At 41.8% G+C, this 20,622-nt stretch overlaps 2 protein-coding genes across 2 annotated transcripts in view; both read right to left on the bottom strand.

Annotated features, from left to right (window-relative positions):
- Window positions 1-11,333, bottom strand: part of Mtp (microsomal triacylglycerol transfer protein) — a 108,033-nt gene extending 96,700 nt beyond the window's left edge. Inside the window, exon 1 of the mRNA XM_080283517.1 lies at window positions 11,286-11,333. Within this exon, the coding sequence (XP_080139643.1) occupies window positions 11,286-11,331 (46 nt within the window). The 5' untranslated portion in view covers window positions 11,332-11,333. The remainder of the gene's footprint in view (window positions 1-11,285) is intronic.
- Window positions 1-20,622, bottom strand: part of LOC145413852 (carbohydrate sulfotransferase 4-like) — a 610,328-nt gene that overhangs the window by 27,536 nt on the left and 562,170 nt on the right. The gene's annotated exons all lie outside the window — the stretch shown is intronic.

Genomic DNA, 20,622 nt, shown 5'->3' with positions numbered 1-20,622 from the left:
CTGTCTTGCACTACTTGCGTCACCAAAGGAATTAATACAACTTCCTATTTTGTACTACTACAGTAGTCAGGAATCTGACATTTCTCATTTATTCATGCTGCCGCATCTTGAATTTAATTAGGCTCAGAAACACCTCTCGTAGCGGAAGGTTTAGTGAAATACTGCATTTAATACCTCCCGTTCGACAAACCTCTACAAAGGTGAATCAAATCGTCTGTAGTATAAAAAAAAAAAAAAAAAAAAGTACTGACTGGGTAAATTAGACCTCCTTTCTAAAGTCTAATCAACCTCTTCAATACGAAATCGCTTACCGGCATTTAATCTTTCCTACCACCTGACGACTAATTCACATTTGGAAGGACCTCTCCTGGAGATGAATTAATAACAAACAATTCCTACCCTTTCAGTTCGACTAGTCCTTCTTAGGGTGAATAAAATCATCCGGAGAAAATAAATAAATGAATGTGTCAAGGTACTGAAGGGATAAACATGACGCCCTATCTCTAAATTGTCTAAAATCATCAGAATGTGAAGTGAGTGTTCTTTTTTCTTTTATAAACATTCAGTTAAAAACACAATTAATTGGTTATCTAAGACGATTGATTAGCCTCTTCAATCCAATGACATGCTTTATCTTATTCTTGATATTTCCAAACGGTATACCCAACTATGGAAAACGCCCCAGTACTCAAGGACTTAATGATGGCTTTATCTTACCCCGCATGTTCGGACTAAAGTGAATAAAATCGTCTGAAGATAAAAAAATAAAAAAATGCGTCACCGTACCAAAGATTCTATGTAAACAGTAACCATAAAGTGCGTGCTTTTTTCCTAATTAATCATAAAACAATAATACATGGTTTTAGACTAAAAGGAACACGCCTATATCGGCTGTTATCTCAAGGTCATTTATGAGGTTGCAGGTTTATGAAGGAAAATTCCGCCTCTCCTTTACCGTCCAGTTAAGCTCACAAATTCCTGGTATACAGAGGATTGGACTATCATTCACTGCACATACAGAGGACATTTTTAATCAACATTATGGTCTGGGCAATGGTATAAGGTTACTTCAGATCATCTGCAACTAGGGGGAACAAAATCAGCACGACCTTTCCTATTTGCCATCCACTGTACCAATGTGTACCATGGTTTGTGGCTCTAGATGTACATTAACCTAGTATTCCCAGCTTTACAAATTATATATATTTTCTTTGAAACCTGCACAGCATTTTTTTTTTTTTTTTATTTCCATTTGTATACTTGTGGTGCACACACTAATGGACCTACTATTATGTCCACATTTCCACATAAATATCACACATCACGTATACACATACCTGGAAGGACCGGAGTCACTTCAAAAGTTTACTAATATCATCAGAAGAGTCAGTTACCATAACAGAAATTCCGAATTACGAGGAAAGTTAATAAATATGGTATGACACCACTGGGTCTCTCTCTCTCTCTCTCTCTCTCTCTCTCTCTCTCTCTCTTTTTACATTAAATCTGTCTGACTAATGCCGGACAGTTTTGAGTTTCAGAGTGACCCCTTGGACTGAAGGTGCTAACTGAACGTAAATCTTATGATAAATAAAAGAGAAATTAGTGACTCCGGCACCAAATACAAAAACCAAGTGGAATGCTAGCCCAAAGATAGGCAGACAGACAAGATGATTAATAACAAGCAGGAAGGCATCCAGGGTGCGATAATCAGATAACACATGACTATTGCTACTGAGAATGATCCACCCTGACGTACACCCAGTAATAAGAGGCATATAATTATAAAGGCTGTGACAATCAGCTAAGAACAGGGGTTGGAACAATCAGACACAGGGTGTAACAATCAAATGAAAGAAACCTTTGGTAAATATAACCCCAGGTATCGACAATGAACTAAGGGACACATACAGAGTTAGATGCTCAGCTACAGATGGCCTACAGACTGCGACAATAAAATATGGACACTGGATGTGACGAGATATGACACGACTACTTGGACATAGAAAATGATCTATCCTGACGTACACGCAGTGAACAGGGAAACACACACACGGTGAGAAGCTCAAACGGAGGCAGTTAAATATTGATACATATCATGGTGTGACGATCAGATAAGACAAGCCTACATATGGGCAAACGGCCAACAGAGGATTCAGCTATAGGTTATGATCAATGACAGTGTGCAATAATCAAACATATAATACAGTCTTACGAAACAAATGGTCTAATCCGACGAATAACCAGTGAACAGAGGGGTCAGGTACAAGATGTCACAATCAGCGCGATAATACGGTCAAAGTTGGGGTGATCAGTTAAGTTATGCATACTATGAATGAAAGATAGACAGAGGATGATCCAGCAAAAGATGCAGGTAGGAAGGGAGAGAGAAAGGTTGCGGCAATCAGATAAGCCAAGCCTACTAAGAATGATCTATCCCAACGTATAGGCAGTAAACATGAGGACATACAAGGACCGACGATACAAGCCCCCACGATCAGATACAAGGTGCGTCAATCAGATAAAACAAGCCTACTGAGATAGGGTATAATCTAACCCCAGGTACAGGCAAGCTGGGAGAGTATGAGGCGTTACCTGGCGCCTGGTGGCTGAGAGGGCCTGCAAAGAAAGACATGCCACCGTGTTAGTCGTGCACCACATCGCATAGGGAATAAAGGCGCCCCTCACTTCCATCCATTCTACAAGCTGTAAAGCTTTGACCCTATGGGTTGAGTAATCTTATCACCACCATAATCCTATTCCAGTTTCTTAAGCCGCGCATGGGGTGAGTAAAATCCAGGCACCACGACTGAAAACAGGCAGGTACAATATAAGGAGCTCTGGACAAAACAATCCTTCAAATGTACCAAATTCTTATTTATTCCTTAATCGATCGTGCATGAAGAATAACTGAAATTAGGAATCTATTACCATTACATGAAATGAAAACAGGTGCCCATGTTCTATTCTGTACATCTGTCAGACTACAACGACAGAATTAATGAATGGGGATAAGCTATCCAATCTTCGACCATTCAGTCATAAGTGGTGTGATCAGTAAAGAAGAACTACTGAACTATCATACTGTCTACAGTCTCCTCCCTCCACCCTTGGCCTGTCCTTTCTCTCCAGCACCTCAGCCCGCCCCACTCACTTTCCCGATCACTCTAGTGTTACGGAATATTATGTAACACATATCAAGGACAACAGTTAGTGCTACCCATTAATGAATCCACGAATAATAAAGTTACAGCAGTTTTAACACTATCCCAAGAAGACACACAACCTTTTTCTTTTTTCTTTTCTGGCTACCTCCGGAAAACTTTACCCAGCAAATGTAAACACCTGGAAGGTAAAGACTTGTGTGGCATGTATAAAAACGTACACGATAAGGATGCTTTAATGTAGTAAAAGTAAAGCAAAACCCTGACGCCATGAGGTGCTTCAGTGTGGTGCTCATTTCTACAATTTAGGCCTAAGAACCTGTGGCGGATTATTCACCCACTACCCTGGAATCAAGGCCCACTGCATCATCCAGGTTACCACAATTACCTAACCAAGGCGATACACTAGGACTAGGTACTGTACTCAATTTACCTACCGTATCGCCCGACAAATAGGGGATGGATACCAGAGTCGAGTGTACCCAGCCGCCCGAACCAGGAATCTATCCCCGACGCTATCGAGCCAGCAACTTCACAGTTAGTAACGCTAACCACCCGGCTACCGAGGCGAAAGGTAGCTACAAAATGCAACTGGATATATCACATTTTGTATGACTAAGAAAATGCTTGCAAGTTAACCTTCAAACTCAGCCATAACACATTACCATGTTATTAATCTGGGTGACACTTTGCATATAATATTAACATTTACTGAATCTAATTGTGTAAGTCCAGTGTGGCAACGTTCCCAGCTTGAAAATAATACAGTGGTGTGAGAGCAATGCAGGTTATCAATCTACTGTCAGAATGTATAAATTTATCGGCCTATTATCAAAATTAAATAAATGCCACACTGTATATCCCCACTCAGTAGGCTATCCTAGTATATATTCTAAATGTCCCTATTTTAGACATATTTATATTCACTGTGCGTAAGAAAAATTGTTACTACCGTTAGAACAACACCTCGGGTCTACTTCCCCGGGGAATTATGCAGTAATATGTACTGTAGGGTAACGTACTGTTGCCAGGTGTAGTGTAGTGTAGTGTAGTGTCGTGTCGTGTCGTGTCGTGTAGTGTAGTGTAGTGTAGTGTAGTGTAGTGTAGTGTGGTGTAGTGTAGTGTAGTGTAGTGTGGTGTGGTGTGGTGTGGTGTGGTGTAGTGTAATGTAGTGTGGTGTGGTGTGGTGTGGTGTGGTGTGGGGCAATGTAATGTAGTCAACAAGAGTCAGCACTTTGTGAGGTGGCTGCCCTGTCCGTCCACGATCGCTTGACCCAACTGATAAACCTCCTGCCCTTATCTCTTGCCCCTCCTCTCTCTCTCTCTCCCCATACTTCCTAAACTCATACGGCAGTCATGAAGGAGCGTGGGTAGGAGACATGACAGAAGATAGTGGTCGCAGATAAGAGTATGATTTGGGTTTGGTTATTTTGACTGTTCCTGGTTGATGTCAGCTTCTGGGCGTCCACGTTACTCAATGGCAGTTAATGGGGTTCGAACCAGCTTTACAGCGTCCCATGAACCTAAAGTCAGTGCCAAATCGACTGATTCACATAATATAATATCTTATTCCCTTTTCATCCTTTACTCCCTCTCCATACTCCCTCCCCCTCCCCTTTATATCCCCCCCCCTTCCCTCTCTCTCTTATGCCTGCCATGGTGTCTCTCTCATCCGCCTCCCTCACTCTCAATCTCCGACCCTGCCTCCTCTTCCTCCACAGTGATAAAGAGATACGTCGACCTCCGATAGCGCCCCCACCGACCCTCGTACCTCCCTCCTCTCCTATCTCTAACTTACCTTTATATTCACTCTTCACCCCCCCTCCCCTTATCTAGCTTCATTTCTACCTCATTTTTTACCCACAGTCTTTACAACTACTGTACAGTTCATGCAGTTTATCTAAGCGGATATTTTCTTTATTTTGCTGCGTATTTCCCGTAGCTCAGTGGGCGAATAAGACAAGACTATGGCTCTACATCCATTCTACAGCATTTCGTGACTAGCATCGTAATGTACTGTTGATCCACTGCTACAGCTCCACATTCAAGATGGAGAGTTGACAAATTTACTCCCACTTAATATGAAAAGTATACATGTGGTCAAATAAACGAGCAGCTGCCATAAGTATTTAAAAGTACGCTGAATTACTACATTCAAAAGATTACTAAGTATAGACTACACTTACAGAACCCTTGTTATAGATCTTTGTAACACACAATAAGAAATGTGCTGCTGTAATCAGGCGCAACTAAGAAGAGCCTTAAGGCTAGGCTGGAACAAGTAAATTTTTAATTTTCCACCTCATAACAGTAACACTTCTGTTTAATTCACTGTGATCTCTACTTCAATACTTTTATTTCCTTTTACATATTCTTAAAATCAGCCAAAGGGATTGGGTATTAAACCTTTGGGAAAATACACGGGTAACGGGGGTGGGGGGGGGTAATCATCATGACCTTCGTTCCTCGCCAAAGTTGGAGCGAAGCAGGATCTACAAACAAGGAATGAGGAAGTACAACAGTGGAACAACAATCAATAGCATACCGGTACTCTGTGACATGGACCAGACAATCCTTCACATATTCAGACATTCGGTGCTTGTGATGGGAGACACGACTGAGAGAACAGACACTAGTCTTGTAAATTATGACGTTATGGCAAGTTAGGGAATGCCAGGGAAAAATAATAATAATGGACGGCGGTAAGGTGAAAAAAAAAAAAAAGTCATTTATTCTTTTAGCTAGGATTTTTTAATTTTTTCTGGCACTCCCCTCAGTACGAGGACATCATGTATGCTTGCTATCGCCAAAAGATTTTCAGTCATACCTGGAGAGACCTCCTCGTTGTGAAGGTGCTAATGCAGTTAACACAACCAAGCAAAAACGTGAGGAATTCAACAGCATCCACTTTATTCAATCACTTCTGGGCACGAACGCCTTGTAAAATAACTGCCTTAAACGTATCAACAATGCCAAACACAAATGCGAGAAACACCAGAAGTTGGCGCCTAGCACGACTCTTTCACTCCTTGCTCTCGTTTCCCATAGCCATGCACAACGTAAGAATACGACAACTCTGCCTTTACCTCACTCACTCACACCCTGGCTGAACATAAACAGAATCCTTGGTGAGAAACTGTGACGCCAAGGAAGTCGCTATGATGTGTACCAACTGTACCACGCCATAAAACATAACCCCCTGAATATGGTTGACCGTCTTGTTGGTTCATTCTTGCTGCTATCAGACAAATTTAATCAACTTCTGAAAGGACTCTCGTACTGAAGAAGTTCCTTAAAGCTAAATCTACCCGCTCATTCCCCCGTTCGAAAATCTGTTGTAAGATGAATAAAATCGTCAGAATATGGCATAAAAAAAAAAAAAAAAAAAGGCCTCCGAACTCAAAGGAACCTTTCATTATGACGACGTTTTTTCTTAATTTTTGCAACCACCATTTTTTCCCTCTCCCTGGGGAAGACGTAGCAAAAGGGTCTGTGGAATTTTTATTTCTAGCCAAATAAAGGTATCTCTAAAGATTTAGTAAAATAATCTGTTGTAGCATTATTTTAAAAAGTACTCTGAGGAGGTTTTCTTTATCAATCTATTGTCAGACGCCTCAATCCCGTAAGAGGTGGCCTCAAACAAATCGCCCCCATGTCGTCCTGTCCCCCGCCAGTTCACTGTCCTTCCCTCAGCTCATAACCCCCCTGTCTCATATACCTCTCCACTCCATCCCTCCATTTCATCCTTGGCCTCCCCCTCCCTCTCCCCCCCTCCACCTCACTCATATACACTCTTTTCGTTGGTCTGTCGCTCTCTATCCACTCATGACCAAACCACCTCAAAGTGTTTCTCCTAACGCTTTTTATCACATCCACATCTACACCATAACGCTCCTTCACTTCATTTGTCTTAATATACAACGCTATGCTAGTCTGCGTGCTGCCTTCGCACTTTTTTTTTTTTTTACTGTTAAAACGTCAAAGCAAATATATGACAAATACCAATGACTTGTCCAAAGGAAATGAAAAGGCTATCGTCTTGTGTTTCCATGAATAAATTATCAAGTTCACAGCCACGAGAGGGTAAAAGAAAGAACGAAGAAGACTTACCGGTATATCATATATATATATATATATACCGGTACTAAAATCTGAATGGTATGCTTGTACACAGTACGTTTCTTTGTTTGTTGGTTCGTTTGTAAGCAAGATTAATCAAAAACCACTAAACGGATTTCCACGAAACTTGGTAGAAGAATGGGCCTTGGCCCAGAATAAACTCTATTAAATTCTGGTGCGGATACAGGATTTTTTTTTTTTTTCACTTTCTTCAACACTGCGAGATATGGCGTTGGCGGAGGTATGCGCTCTACAGAGTGCCATTGTAGTATAGTTATTTATTTAATTATTTATTCATTTAGATAAGGGATGAAATTCTGAGGAGGAATATTCGAGGCACTCACTGTGCAGTAGAAATTCTCTACTGGAGGTCTAGCAATGTGATATGTGACTGAGGTCACTGATGTGGCAGTGTCGTTGGGCGATATGAGGTGTGCACGAAGTACAGTATATCAGTGTGAGGTGTGGTAGTATGTGCCGCTGCTGTATGGAGTGTGGTAGGGTGCGACACAGCAATGTAAGGCTTGACAGCATATGAGTGAACCAACAGTTTGCAGTATCTGGAGTGCGTAAACAATGGTTTTGTGCGGTATGGTGTAACCTTTTACGGCATAATGACTATTCTAATGCCCTGTACTTGGCCGCGAGAAAGCCGATCTATCTGTTTATTGCCTGATGCTGCATCCTGTGAGGGGTGACCACGACAAAAAGATCTATCTGAGTTTCTGTCCCTATTCAGTAACGACCACTTTTCCCACTCCATATCCTCCTTTCTTACATATTCTTTCCAACTCCTAGGTTTCTCTCTCCTTCTCTCACCCACCTACCTCTCATTATACTTTCTTAGTCAATACCAAACTCTTCATTCGCTCCAAATGGTCAGGCCACCTAGTGTTTCTTTACTTTTTCTGTAGCATCAACCTCTGCATCATATTCTTCATGAATCCTTTCATTTGTCCGCCTATCTTTCCATGTCTCTTCAGAGGCACTTCTGGGGACTCCTGTTTCAACAACTCTCTTTTTCTAGACTTTGAGAATCTCCCTCAAGCTTCGGCTAAGCTTCACTGAGGCACGCTAGTAGTGGAACTAGTGAACTGACATGCCACAGCTTCCTTCACTCCCATGAATACTTCCCTATTTGTCGTCCAAGCGTCATTACTGTACGCTTGTGGTGGAACTAGTAAACTGCCATGCAATGCTTTCTACACGGTCACTATTATATTCCCAACTCTAGTGACTATCTTGACGCCCTTTTCACCTTCCTTTCTTGTTGAATCCTTCCCTTCAACACACCGTGAATACAATCTCTTTACAACGCAGCCTATATATTTGAACGCCGGTACATTTTCCATTTCTGATTTATCATTCAGCCTCAACGTACTGTACAATTCGTCTCAGTGCCTTTTTCAAACACCATCAGTTATTTTCTCTACATTCAATTTGAAACTTCGTCTTTAACACACACTACCAAACTCAAACTTCCACTCAACCTCTGTTAACAGCACGGCATCAACTGAAAGCACAAAGTACACACAGTTCCCACTCAATCCTTCCTCTTTTCATAATCACTCTCCTAAAATCCTCGCTTCCATCTATCACTACTCTATCCACACCCACATAACACAGCCATGTTCAGACCACCGGTCAAGATGAATCTCTCAACATGGCATCCAATCTCACTGAAGGTTTGTTGTTTCATACATACTCTGGACTTTAAGTAATCCCTAATACTTTCTACCTCCGTATACTCCTATAGTCGATTTGTTTTCATCTGACAGAACTGGACCACTTCCACAACTTGTATACTAGTATTATACTTGAAGCTCCATTTAATCTGATAAACCTTAGCTGTGTAATCGGAATGGATTTCCTTGATACGGTAACTGGTCAAATTTATCCTACACTCTGATTACACCTGGTCACTCAATGAGCTGAATTAGGTCTACAAATCTTTGTAAGGTGAGAACTAATTAAGCATGGCACTCTCCAAAATGGGCACCACTGAATTGAAGGGAATATGTGGGCAGTGAGGATGGATGGTGAGGATATGGAGAATGTGAGTGCATTCAAGTACTTGGGTAGTATGATGAGTAAGGATGGAACTTTGGGGGATGAAGTGCGTGAAAGGGTAGAGCAGGGAAGGAAGGTTGTTGGTACACTGAAAGCAGTGATGAGAAATAGGGAGGTGAGTATGGAAGTTAAGAAGTCACTGCATGATAGTACTGTGATCCCTACCCTGACGTATGGAAGCGAGGCGTGGACCTTGCAAGAGGGGAACAAGTCAAGAGTGAGAGCAGTGGAAATGAGTTACTTGAAAGGAGCATGTGGAGTGACGTGGAGTGACAGGTTGACGAATGAAGAAGTGAAGGAAAGTTGTGGGGTGGATGTGGATGTGGTTGAGAAGATTAGGAGAAATACACTGAGGTGGTTTGGACATGTGGAGAGAATGGAGAATGAAAGACTGACTAAGAGGGTGTATGTAGGTGAGGTGGAGGGAGGGAGAGGGAGGGGTAGACCGAGGATGAGGTGGAGGGATGGAGTTGAAAGGTATATGAGGGAGGGGGGGAGTGAGTTGGGAGGAGGGTAGTCAAATGGTGGGTGACAGAGCGACTTGGAGGCGTTTTGTCTGCGGCCACCCTTTGCGGGATTAGGGTGTCGGGCTATAGACAGATAGACGAATTATTGCCGAGGTACTCAATATACCATTAAAATATCGTTATCTTGACGCCAGTACCCTGATTACGCAAGTGATACGATAAACAAAACTAATGCTCTCTCTCTCTCTCTCTCTGCCCGAGAACGTTATTATCTTATTGTGATCTACAAATGATTTTTTTTTTTTTTTTGGTCAAGGAGGACGTATGGTAGTGATAAGTTTAATAAAGGCTACACAACCCCTACAATTCAAACACTCCCCTTGGCTGAACAAAATCCTCTGGGGGTAGAAGAATGAAAAAACGTCATTGGGTTGAAAGGATTAAAGTTACTGAAATATACTGTACTAATCTTGCTTCCACGTTACATCTCCTGATTCTTCTAAACACAGCTTTACTCGTATTCCTAACATCCTTACAAGCACAGCTAGAGTCAACAGGTCCTTCACACTCTCGAATACGTATCAAATCCTAGAGATCTGGCTAATAAACAATAATGAAGCAGACTGGACTCCGAAAGGCCAGCCACATACATGAACTACTGAGAATGACTGTGCAGATATATATATATATATATATATATATATATATATATATATATATATATATATATATATATATATATATATATATCATCCACTCGCTCGATGTAGTGCGGCCTACTTCATCCTTAGCCTTTATCATTCTTTTTCTGTGCCTGCCCTCCTCTCTTCCTATTTCTCCCATCTTTCCTGTCACTTCTTATTGCTTTTCTTTCCTTTACAGGTGGCTTTACATTGAGTGACAAGCCAAATAGTTTCCTGTAAGCCAGCAAACCATTTACAACGCTGGGTGGTAACCATATAAGCATACCATACGTGCTCCCTACGTGTCAACAAGTGGGTTGGTGGAGGGTTAGTGCCTCTCCCCGTAAAACACATAACTCAAAGTCAAATGGCCACCCCTTACGGGACTATGGCGTCTGGCAATATATATATATATATATATATATATATATATATATATATATATATATATAAAGATATATATATATATATATATATTATATATATATATGCTGATATCAAAGAAAAGGAAAAGAAATGTCCCGAGCACTTTCGTGTATTCACATCTGGGGAGGACAAAGACGTGAATACACGAAAAAGTTCTGGATATTTCGTGTTTCCTTTTTGCTTACTGGATAACAGCATACCTATGAACTATGCGTTATTAAGTGTTTTATTTGCATACAGAGAGAGAGAGAGAGAGAGAGAGAGACTACGGGAGATATATCGTAGTGAAGGGGTCTAGCTCTTCTGCGAGTTATCCCTCGCACCCAAATTATAACAATAAAGCGGTTAACACTCACCACACAAAGTAAGAAAGACGAGGGTGATCTTGCCAAGACGCTCCATGCTGACGAAATGCTGGTCCGAGGAGGTGAAGGGAAGGCTATACTGACAAAGGACACCCCTCAGTCAACCCACGCCGGCGCCGCGTAGGGAGTGCACCTAAGCAGAGAGAGGGGGGAAACGTGCAGGGGAGAGACGAGGGAAATGCGACTGAACCGGGGTGCAGCAGGACACTGATAGGCTCAACCGCTCAGTCGTACAATCTCAACCCCCACCCCCAACCATCACTACCCCCCTCCCCTACACTTCACCAGTCACAATATTCCGTGTGAGATCCACTCTCACTTTAATTATCAGCTACGTCAGACCCTACCTAAGGCCACTGGTCAGCAGCAGTAGCAGCACGGTCTCTCTACAATCTCCCACTGCTCTTCCCTATACCCTACCATTCCCATTACTCCCCCAGAAAGGATCACTCTCTCAGCTACGCTAAATTTTACCTACAGGAATTGGCCTGTTATCATCATCATCATCATTAACAACAAAATATCCCACTATCACCCACACCCTCCACTTGACTCGCCCTACTACTACCGTGAAAAGACGACTCACTGCAATTATCACCTACATTAATTACCCTACTGACCCTCAGCCACTGGTCATCATCACTACCAGCAGCAGACCAGTCTCTCTGTACAGTACATCACTCCCCTCCTCAACCACACCTCATAAACCCTACTATCCCCCTGTAGGACTATTCTCAATTTAATTATCAGCTACACTAGACCTTGCCTACGGCCAATGGTCAGTAACCATCATCAATGCACTCTCTCTCTCTCTCTCTCTCTCTCTCTCTCTCTCTCTCACACACACACACACACACACACACACACACACACACACACACACACACACACACACACACACACACACACACACACACACACACACTTGGGAAAGAGGCAAATATGAAGACCTGGCAGAAAGTACAATTCAGAGTTTAAGAGCATTACTACATAGAATGGAAGAGAACTCTGAATGAATTATATCAACTGGAGATTCCAATACAAATATAAATTGGAATACTCCAGATTGTAAGAAGCCATGAAAGCTGTTGGGATCAAAAGCTCCTGGATCTTGTGCACGAGTTTTTCCTAACATATGTAAACACCAGAAAAAGAGGACCTGATGATCAGTCAGTACTAGATCTTATATTTACTAGGCAAGGAAATGATATTAACAACATAATGTATAACCCTCCAATCGGCAAAAGCGACCATGCAGTATTAAATTGTAACTTCAGGATTGCATATGACATAGTTAACAGTAATGAGTTACAAGAAAAAAAAGGCCTAAACTACAAAAACGGTAACTACCATGACCCAAAGAATTACCACACTTCTTATAAATAAATTGGGAAAAAGAGCTTAGAGGACAAGATTTAAAGGTTACATAAAGAAAATTCTGAAATTTTTATGAAATAGGGGTCCAAAATTACATCCCTCAGCACAAAGAAACAGAAATAAGAATAAAGAAATGGTTTAATACATAATGTAAATAATCAAAAGAAAAAGAAAAGATTTGCTATATGGAACACATACAGAAGACACAAGAGTGAGAGGGCATATATATAACTGTAAACAGGCATGAAACGATTATATAAGGATAAGGAGAAAAGCTCAAAGACAGTTTGAGGAAGACCTCATCAATAAAAGTAGTGATCAGCCGAAGCTATTTTACAGCTCCATCCAAAGCAAAAACCAAAAGTAGAGATAAAATGCAGTTTATTACGGACGAGGGGATGATTATACACAAGAAAAAGACATTTGTGAAGTACTAAAAAATTCCCAATCAGTTTTAACGGTAGAAAATAATTTTGAGTGATATGATATGGAACATGCATGCCCACACATAATACAATATACAAATATCAGAAAAAGAAGTACAGGAAGAGTTAAGTAAACTAGACAAAGGAAAAGCAAATGGTCCTGACTAAATTTCAGGTTGGGTGCTACATGAATGTGCAGAAGAGTTAAGCAGACCATTATATTTAACATTCAAGAATCCTAAGGTCAAAGTAAACTACCTGATATTTGGAAGAAAGCAAACACTGTTCCCCTATTCAAGAAAAGGATTAGACAGAATCCACTTAACCGACCAGTATCCCTAACTAGTGTTGTAAGATACTAGAAAACCTAAGAAAAGTTTGAGTAAACCATCTAAAAGAACACAATATGATAACAGAAAGGCAGTTCAGTGTTAGAAAGGGAAAATCATGTGTTACGTATCTATTAAGCTACTATGATAGGTTACAGAAACATTACAGAAAAGAGAACAATGGGTGAACAGTGTCTATTTAGATTTCAAGAAAACGTTTGACAAAGCACTGCACCAAAGACTTTATGGAAACTGTACCATCAAGGAGGTATCCAAGGCAACCTGTATTGTTGGATGCAGGGTTCTCTCAGAAAAAGGGAAATGAGAACAGTACCAAGGGGAAATTACTCATCATGGAGGGACGTGACTAGAGGAGTTCCACAGGGCTCAGTGCTGGCACCAATTATGTTTTTCGTACACACAGTATAAATGACAGACACAGTAACACTGGAAATGCTGATGATGCAGATCTGGGTAGCTGATGACTGCACGATGGACGATGTTTTCCATTATCTCTGGAACCACTGACTTTCAAGGTTTAATAATTGTCTGTAACCGAAAAACATCTCGCTGATGACGTCAAACTTTAGTTTGATTCATTCAACCAATTGAGCTACACGCACACCTGGTGAAAACCAGACAGCTCATATCCTGCCTTAGGTCATGAATTTTATCACTCCTTGTATGCATACCGCTAAGGAAGAGGTGCTAAAAAACTTATAAAGTTCACAAGGGTAAAATTCAATACACAATACGCGGTACAGTACATATCCTACTAACGAGATTATGTAATACGGAAAATATACCACGCTCAAAATAACACGGCCCATGAAGAACATCTCCATTTTAAAGGCTTAATAAGCAGTATATATATATATATATATATATATATATATATATATATATATATATATATATATATATATATATATATATGTGTGTGTGTGTGTGTGTGTTTAAGTATAAACCCCTTTATTATAGTTTGTGCCTGATCTACCTCCGCATAGGATGTCTGTTATTTGACTAGACGAGAATACTGTAAATGCTGATGACACGTCTAGCAGATCAAGTGGCTGTTGGTACAGAGCGGCCTTATCTTACCGTCATAAGTTTCCCAAGGGCCAGATAACGCACGCCACGTCTGTCTTATGTGTTACCAACTGTTGAGCTTAAATGGGGGATTCATTTTGGGCAGTAATCCCGTGCCCTTGATCTTTATATACTGTGTATATATATATATATATATATATATATATATATATATATATATATATATATATATATATATATATATATATATATATATATATTGTGTGAAATGGAGGGAGAGTAAGAAATTGTTTTGGAAGGAGGTAAAGAAAGTAAGGTAGTGTGAAAGGGGAATTAGTAGGGGAGTGAAAGATAGGAATAATAGATTGTTGGTGGAGAATAGAGAGAAATTGAGGAGATGGAAGGAGCACTTTGAGGATTTGTTGAATGTAGAGAGTGAGAGCAGTGCGAGTATAAGTGGTTGGGGAATGGCTGGGAGAAGAAAAGATGAGAGGAGGGAGGAAGAGATCAGTAGGGCGGAAGTAGTGGAAGCGATGAAGAAGATTAAGCTGGGAAAGGCCCCAGGAATTGATGGAGTGTGTGGTGAAATGCTGAGGTATGGGGGTGAGATTGTTGTGGAGTGGATACAGAAGTTGTGTAGATTGGCTTGGGAAGAGGGAAGGGTTCCAGAGGACTGGAAATCAGGTATAATTGTTCCTCTGTACAAAGAAAAAGGGGAGAGAGAAGTATGTGGTAACCATAGAGGTATTTGCCTTCTTAGTGTGACTGGTAAAATATATGGTAAAATACTCATTGATAGGGTTAGGCATGTGACAGAGGAGCTAGTTGGAGAAGAACAAGGGGGATTTAGGAAGGGAAAAGGGTGTGTAGATCATATATTTGTTCTAAGATGTTTAGTAGAGAAGTATCTAGAGAAGGGAAGGAAAGTGTATGCTGCCTTCATGGACTTGGAGAAAGCTTATGACAGAATAGAGAGGCAAGGTATGCGGAAGGTATTAAGAATATATGGAGTGGAGGGGAAATTGTTGAGTGCCGTAAAGAGTATGTACGAGAGAGCTAGGGCTACGGTGCGAGTGGATGGTGAGCTGAGTGAGTTCTTTAATCTCAATGTGGGACTGAAACAGGGGTGTGTGATGTCTCCATGGCTGTTTAATATATATATGGATGGGGTTGTAAAGGAGGTGCAAGGTAGGGCAGTGGATGTGGGGCTGGCCCTAAAGAATGAGGGTGAGATTTGGAAGCTTCCGGTGTTGCTGTTTGCTGATGATACAGTATTGTTGAATGAAGATGAATGGGAGTTGCAAGGTTTGGTGAATGAATTTGGGACAGTGTGTAGGAGGAGGAAGCTGAAAGTTAATGTAAACAAAAGTAAAGTTATGGTGTTTGAGAGGAATGAAGTCACAGAGTGTGCAGTGAGGTTGGATGGTGAGGATATGGAGAATGTGAGTGCATTCAAGTACTTGGGTAGTGTGATGAGTAAGGATGGAACTTTGGGGGATGAAGTACGTGAAAGGGTACAGCAGGGAAGGAAGGTTGTTGGTACACTGAAAGCAGTGATGAGAAATAGGGAGGTGAGTATGGAAGTTAAGAAGTCACTGCATGATGGCATTGTGATCCCTACCCTGACGTATGGAAGCGAGGCGTGGACCTTGCAAGAGGGGAACAAGTCAAGAGTGAGAGCAGTAGAAATGAGTTACTTGAGAGGAGCATGTGGAGTGACGTGGAGGGACAGGTTGACGAATGAAGAAGTGAAGGAACGTTGTGGGGTAGATGTGGATGTGGTTGAGAAGATTAGGAGAAATACACTGAGGTGGTTTGACATGTGGAGAGAATGGAGAATGAAAGACTGACTAAGAGAGTGTATGTAGGTGAGGTGGAGGAAGGGAGAGGGAGGGGTAGACCGAGGATGAGGTGGAGGGATGGAGTTGAGAGGTATATGAGGGAGGGGGGGGTGAGTTGGGGGGAGGGTAGTCAAATGGTGGATGACAGAGTGACTTGGAGGCGTTTTGTCTGCGGCCACCCTTTGCGGGATTAGGGCGTCGGGCTATATATATATATATATACAGTATATACAATTTATTTACTAATTGCAGGCGCGTGAGTCTATATGGAGAGAGAGAGAGAGAGAGAGAGAGAGAGAGAGAGAGAGAGAGAGAGAGAGAGAGAGAGAGAGAGAGAGAGAGAGAGAGAGAGAGAGAGAGAGAGAGAGAGAGAGAATTTTCAATTATTTCGACCAAACCTTGGAGAAGAGTTCAGTCAACCAAAGGGTTTTCTTTTTTTTTCTTTTTTTTTTCTTTTTTTTTTTGGCAACAATAGTTCAAAGGTCAAGGTTACAGGGCATGGTGACCTTAAACAGCTTTTATTCATTACAGACCAAACCTGGTAAAGCGTTCAAGGTGAGAAAATGTCCACAAATGTTCTCGAACATGTGTTGACTACACAGCTGGCAACATGTTTGGACATATATTTGCAAAAGTGTTTTTGCAGCTTCGAACTTACTGGCAGCAGAGGCGACGTGATAAGTGTGTCCATGCAAGGCAGCTGAGATTTCATCATGATATTTCCAACATGATCACGACGCTGTTGTTCTAAGCATTTTTGGAGTTTGTTACCCGTCCCTGCCCAGGAGGGCTCGGGGACGGATATTGTTTCCACTCGGTTTGTCTGGTTGTTTGTTTGTTTGTCTGTCTGTGTCTGCCTGTTAACAAGTTTACGCGAAAACTACAGGTGCGATATGATGGGCTGTGACCTTCTGATCACCTGACTGAATTTTGGGCCCAATTGGGCCGAGGCCGTAGCCCCCCAAAAATGAAACTCATGTCGAATTCGTCATAAGCCTATCGACATGAAACTAAAACCTAAAGGTGCATCTTTCAAATCTGCATCCTATAACATGCCTCATTACATCAGAGGGTCGCCCCCCAGCCAGCAGTAGGGAAGTCAATGTCAGACGGGTCGGGCGTAAAATTTCAAATGGACATAAAATCGTCAATTTTCACCCGATTTACTTCAAATCTGATGTGATATCTGACCAGATATCCTGTTGTGTTTATATGTCAGCATTAAAATGACTGCTGGGGATGGGTTAGCTGTGCCTTGGCACCGCTTCTTGTCTTTTTTTTTTTATTTATTTTTTTTTTTTTTTAAACATCATGTGACACAAATTTTTACAGATGCCTACTTCTACGGAAACTTTATGGACAGTCAGCAGGCGATGATTTTCATAGATCACAGCATTCACTTTCTCAACATGATCATCGTCTCTTGATATGGAAGGCCGTCCAGATTTGGGATCGTCTTCGGTGGATTTTCTTCCTAATTTGAACCACTGAAACCACATGTGACATTGCATAACTCAGAGAATCCTCCCCATAAGCCTCTTGCAACATTGGAAAAGTCTCTGTAAAAGTTTTACTCAGTCTGAAACAGAATTTCACACAAGCACACTGCTATTCAAGATCCTTCATTGGTGAACTTGCAACTATTCGCCAAGTGCACTAAACACGTGTTCACCCAAGCACATGTACCTGGATGACTAAGTGACGTGGCGTGCTGCAACTAGTGTTAGACTAAAGCTCAGTCCTCATTGCACAGTGCTCCCATCGCGATCACGCTATGCCGGCTAGATGGTTTGCTATTTAAAAAGTTTGGTTTCTATTGGACAGACTTTGTTGTAACAGTAGTAGTGTGAGGTTTTGCCTTTTCAACAATGCCTCGTCTTCTTTTATTTCAGTTCTGGTACTGCACTTGACTCTTCTGTCTCCAACTCCATAGTCCGTATTCTGACATTCTATAACTGGTCACTTCAGTTTCATTGGTTTCAACGGGCATTAGTTTTCTGAATACAGTACTGCTGTTTTCTGGGTCTAACTCTTGGTAAGAAAAAAATCCATTCATCCATCCATCATCCAATCTCACGTTGCCCCACGAGGAGCTTTGAAGCCCGGGGCTAGGCAAGATGGTTCTGACATTTAAGGTGAGAGTGACCAGCTTCACTCATCCCTGAGTCGCACAACATGAGCAATAAACCCCAGCCGTCCCTTGGATATAAACCTTCACCGGCTCAATCCGACTGGAACGCTGTAATTACCCACTAAACTACTAGACGCCATAATTTGGTTATATGGTTACCATCCGGCGTAGTAAATGGTTTCCTGGTGTACAGGAAACCATTTGACTTGTCACTCAGTGTCCGGTCACACAGGCAGAAGGAGAAGGAAAGAAAGGCAGAAGGATGAGGAAAGAATAAAGAAAGACAGAAGAGGAGGTAAGTAAATAAGGAAGGAGGAGAGGAAAGGGCAGACACCCGAGAGCAGCACTACATCAAGTGAGTGGATGGTGTGCGCCCCCACCTACCACCATAAGAAAAAAATCATATACTGTATATCCTTGTGCTGAGCAGTCTAGCGGAAAGTGTTCCAATGTATCTGTGCTCTCCTGGCAGAGAGGGCAATTTCTGTCTTGGCTGTCTTAGTTAATTTTCTGGTTTTTCACTTTTAATTTTGCGGTGCAGGTTCGTATTTTAAACAGTAACCTGAACATAGGCTACTGTACATACTTTCTTCACAGACTTTATTCACACTACAGTATGTATACATTCACCACAAAAAGTTTTGCAATACTTCCTATTTTTTTTTTTTGTGACAATTATATTGTTCGTATTTTTAGTTATTTGCTTTCCGGGGAGGGGCACTAACCCTCCGCCAACGCACTTGTGTCACGTAGGGAACACGTATTGGTTGGTTATAAGGTTACCACCCAGCATTGAAGATGTTTTCCGGGTTTACAGGAAATCATTTGTCTTGCCACTCAGTGTAGAGATAACCTAAAAACAAAGTATAACTATACTGTACTAAGCGGGTGAATGATAAGCGCCCCCACCTACCACAATGAGAAAGGGGTGTGTGAGCTGGGACCTGGGCAGTGAAATGGCGGGGGACAGGGAGACATGGAGGCGATTTGTTTGTGGCCACCCCTTACGGGATTAAGGCGTCTGGCAACAGATAGACAATTAAATTGGTGGAAGGTGGTTGTGACCATCATCCATTCACTTGATGTAGTGCTGCCTACTTCTTCCTTCATCTTTATCATCCTTTTTCTGTCTGTCCTCCTCTCTTTCTCTTTCTCCTATCTTTCCTGTCACTTACTATTGCTCTTTCCTTTTCAGGTGGCTTTACACTAAGTGACAAGCCGACTAAGTGTAGTGGTACTCTGTTTTTAGGGTAGCTCTACATTAAGTGACAAGCCAAATTATTTCCTGTAAACCAAGAAAGCATTTACAACGCTGGGCGGTAACCTTAAAACAAACCAACACGTGTTCCCTACGTGACAACAAGTGGGTTGGCCGAGGGTTAGTGCCCCTCCCCGGAAAATAACTAACTAAATGCATGAACAAGAAGCCTCGGACCAGGACTGACCAAAAGGTGATGACAAAGGATCAAACAAGGGCCATGGTACGGAGAGCTACATGGAATGTTACTAAGGGGTGCAAATGATGAGGTGAGAGATCGTCCAGGTGCTTGAGGGTGCGAAAGTGGATGTATGTGGATTATCTATCTATCTATCTATTGCCAGACGCCTCAATCCCTTATACGGGGTGGCCACAAACAAATCACCTCCACGTCACCCTGTCCCCCGCCATTTCTCTGCCCTGCTCCAAATTCACACCCCCCTCTCTCATATACCTCTCCACTCCATCCCTCCATCTCATCCTTGGCCTTGATTGATTATGTGTGTGTGGATGAAAGGATGCGAAGATGTGTAATGGATGCAAGAGAATATAGAGGTTGGGGGAGTGGCCTTTCTGACCACCACCAAGTGGTGGTCAGAATCAAGGCCCAAGTAAAATGGAGAAATAGAAGAAGGGAAGGACAGAAGGAAGGAGTAGGCTAGATGTAAGGAGAGTGGAAAGGTTACAAGAGGATGAGAAAAAGGCAGAATTTAAGAGAGAAGTGGAGGAACAATTATGTAAATATGAACTGAAGCAGATGCGGGACGTGGAAGGTGTGTGCAAGATATTCACAGAGGAAATATGTGCAGCATGTGAGGTGGTGTGTAGGGTGAAGAGAAGACGAAAAGGGGCGCAAGGAACAGCATGGTGGAGATGAATGGATGAGAAATAGGGGCGTGGAAGAAGTTGAGAGACGA

Source organism: Coenobita brevimanus, chromosome 97 (assembly GCF_032717465.1).
Source record: "Coenobita brevimanus isolate Jiangsu-jjx chromosome 97, ASM3271746v2, whole genome shotgun sequence".
Classification (NCBI taxonomy): Eukaryota; Metazoa; Arthropoda; class Malacostraca; order Decapoda; family Coenobitidae; genus Coenobita; species Coenobita brevimanus.
This window is presented reverse-complemented; position numbering and strand designations above follow the sequence as displayed.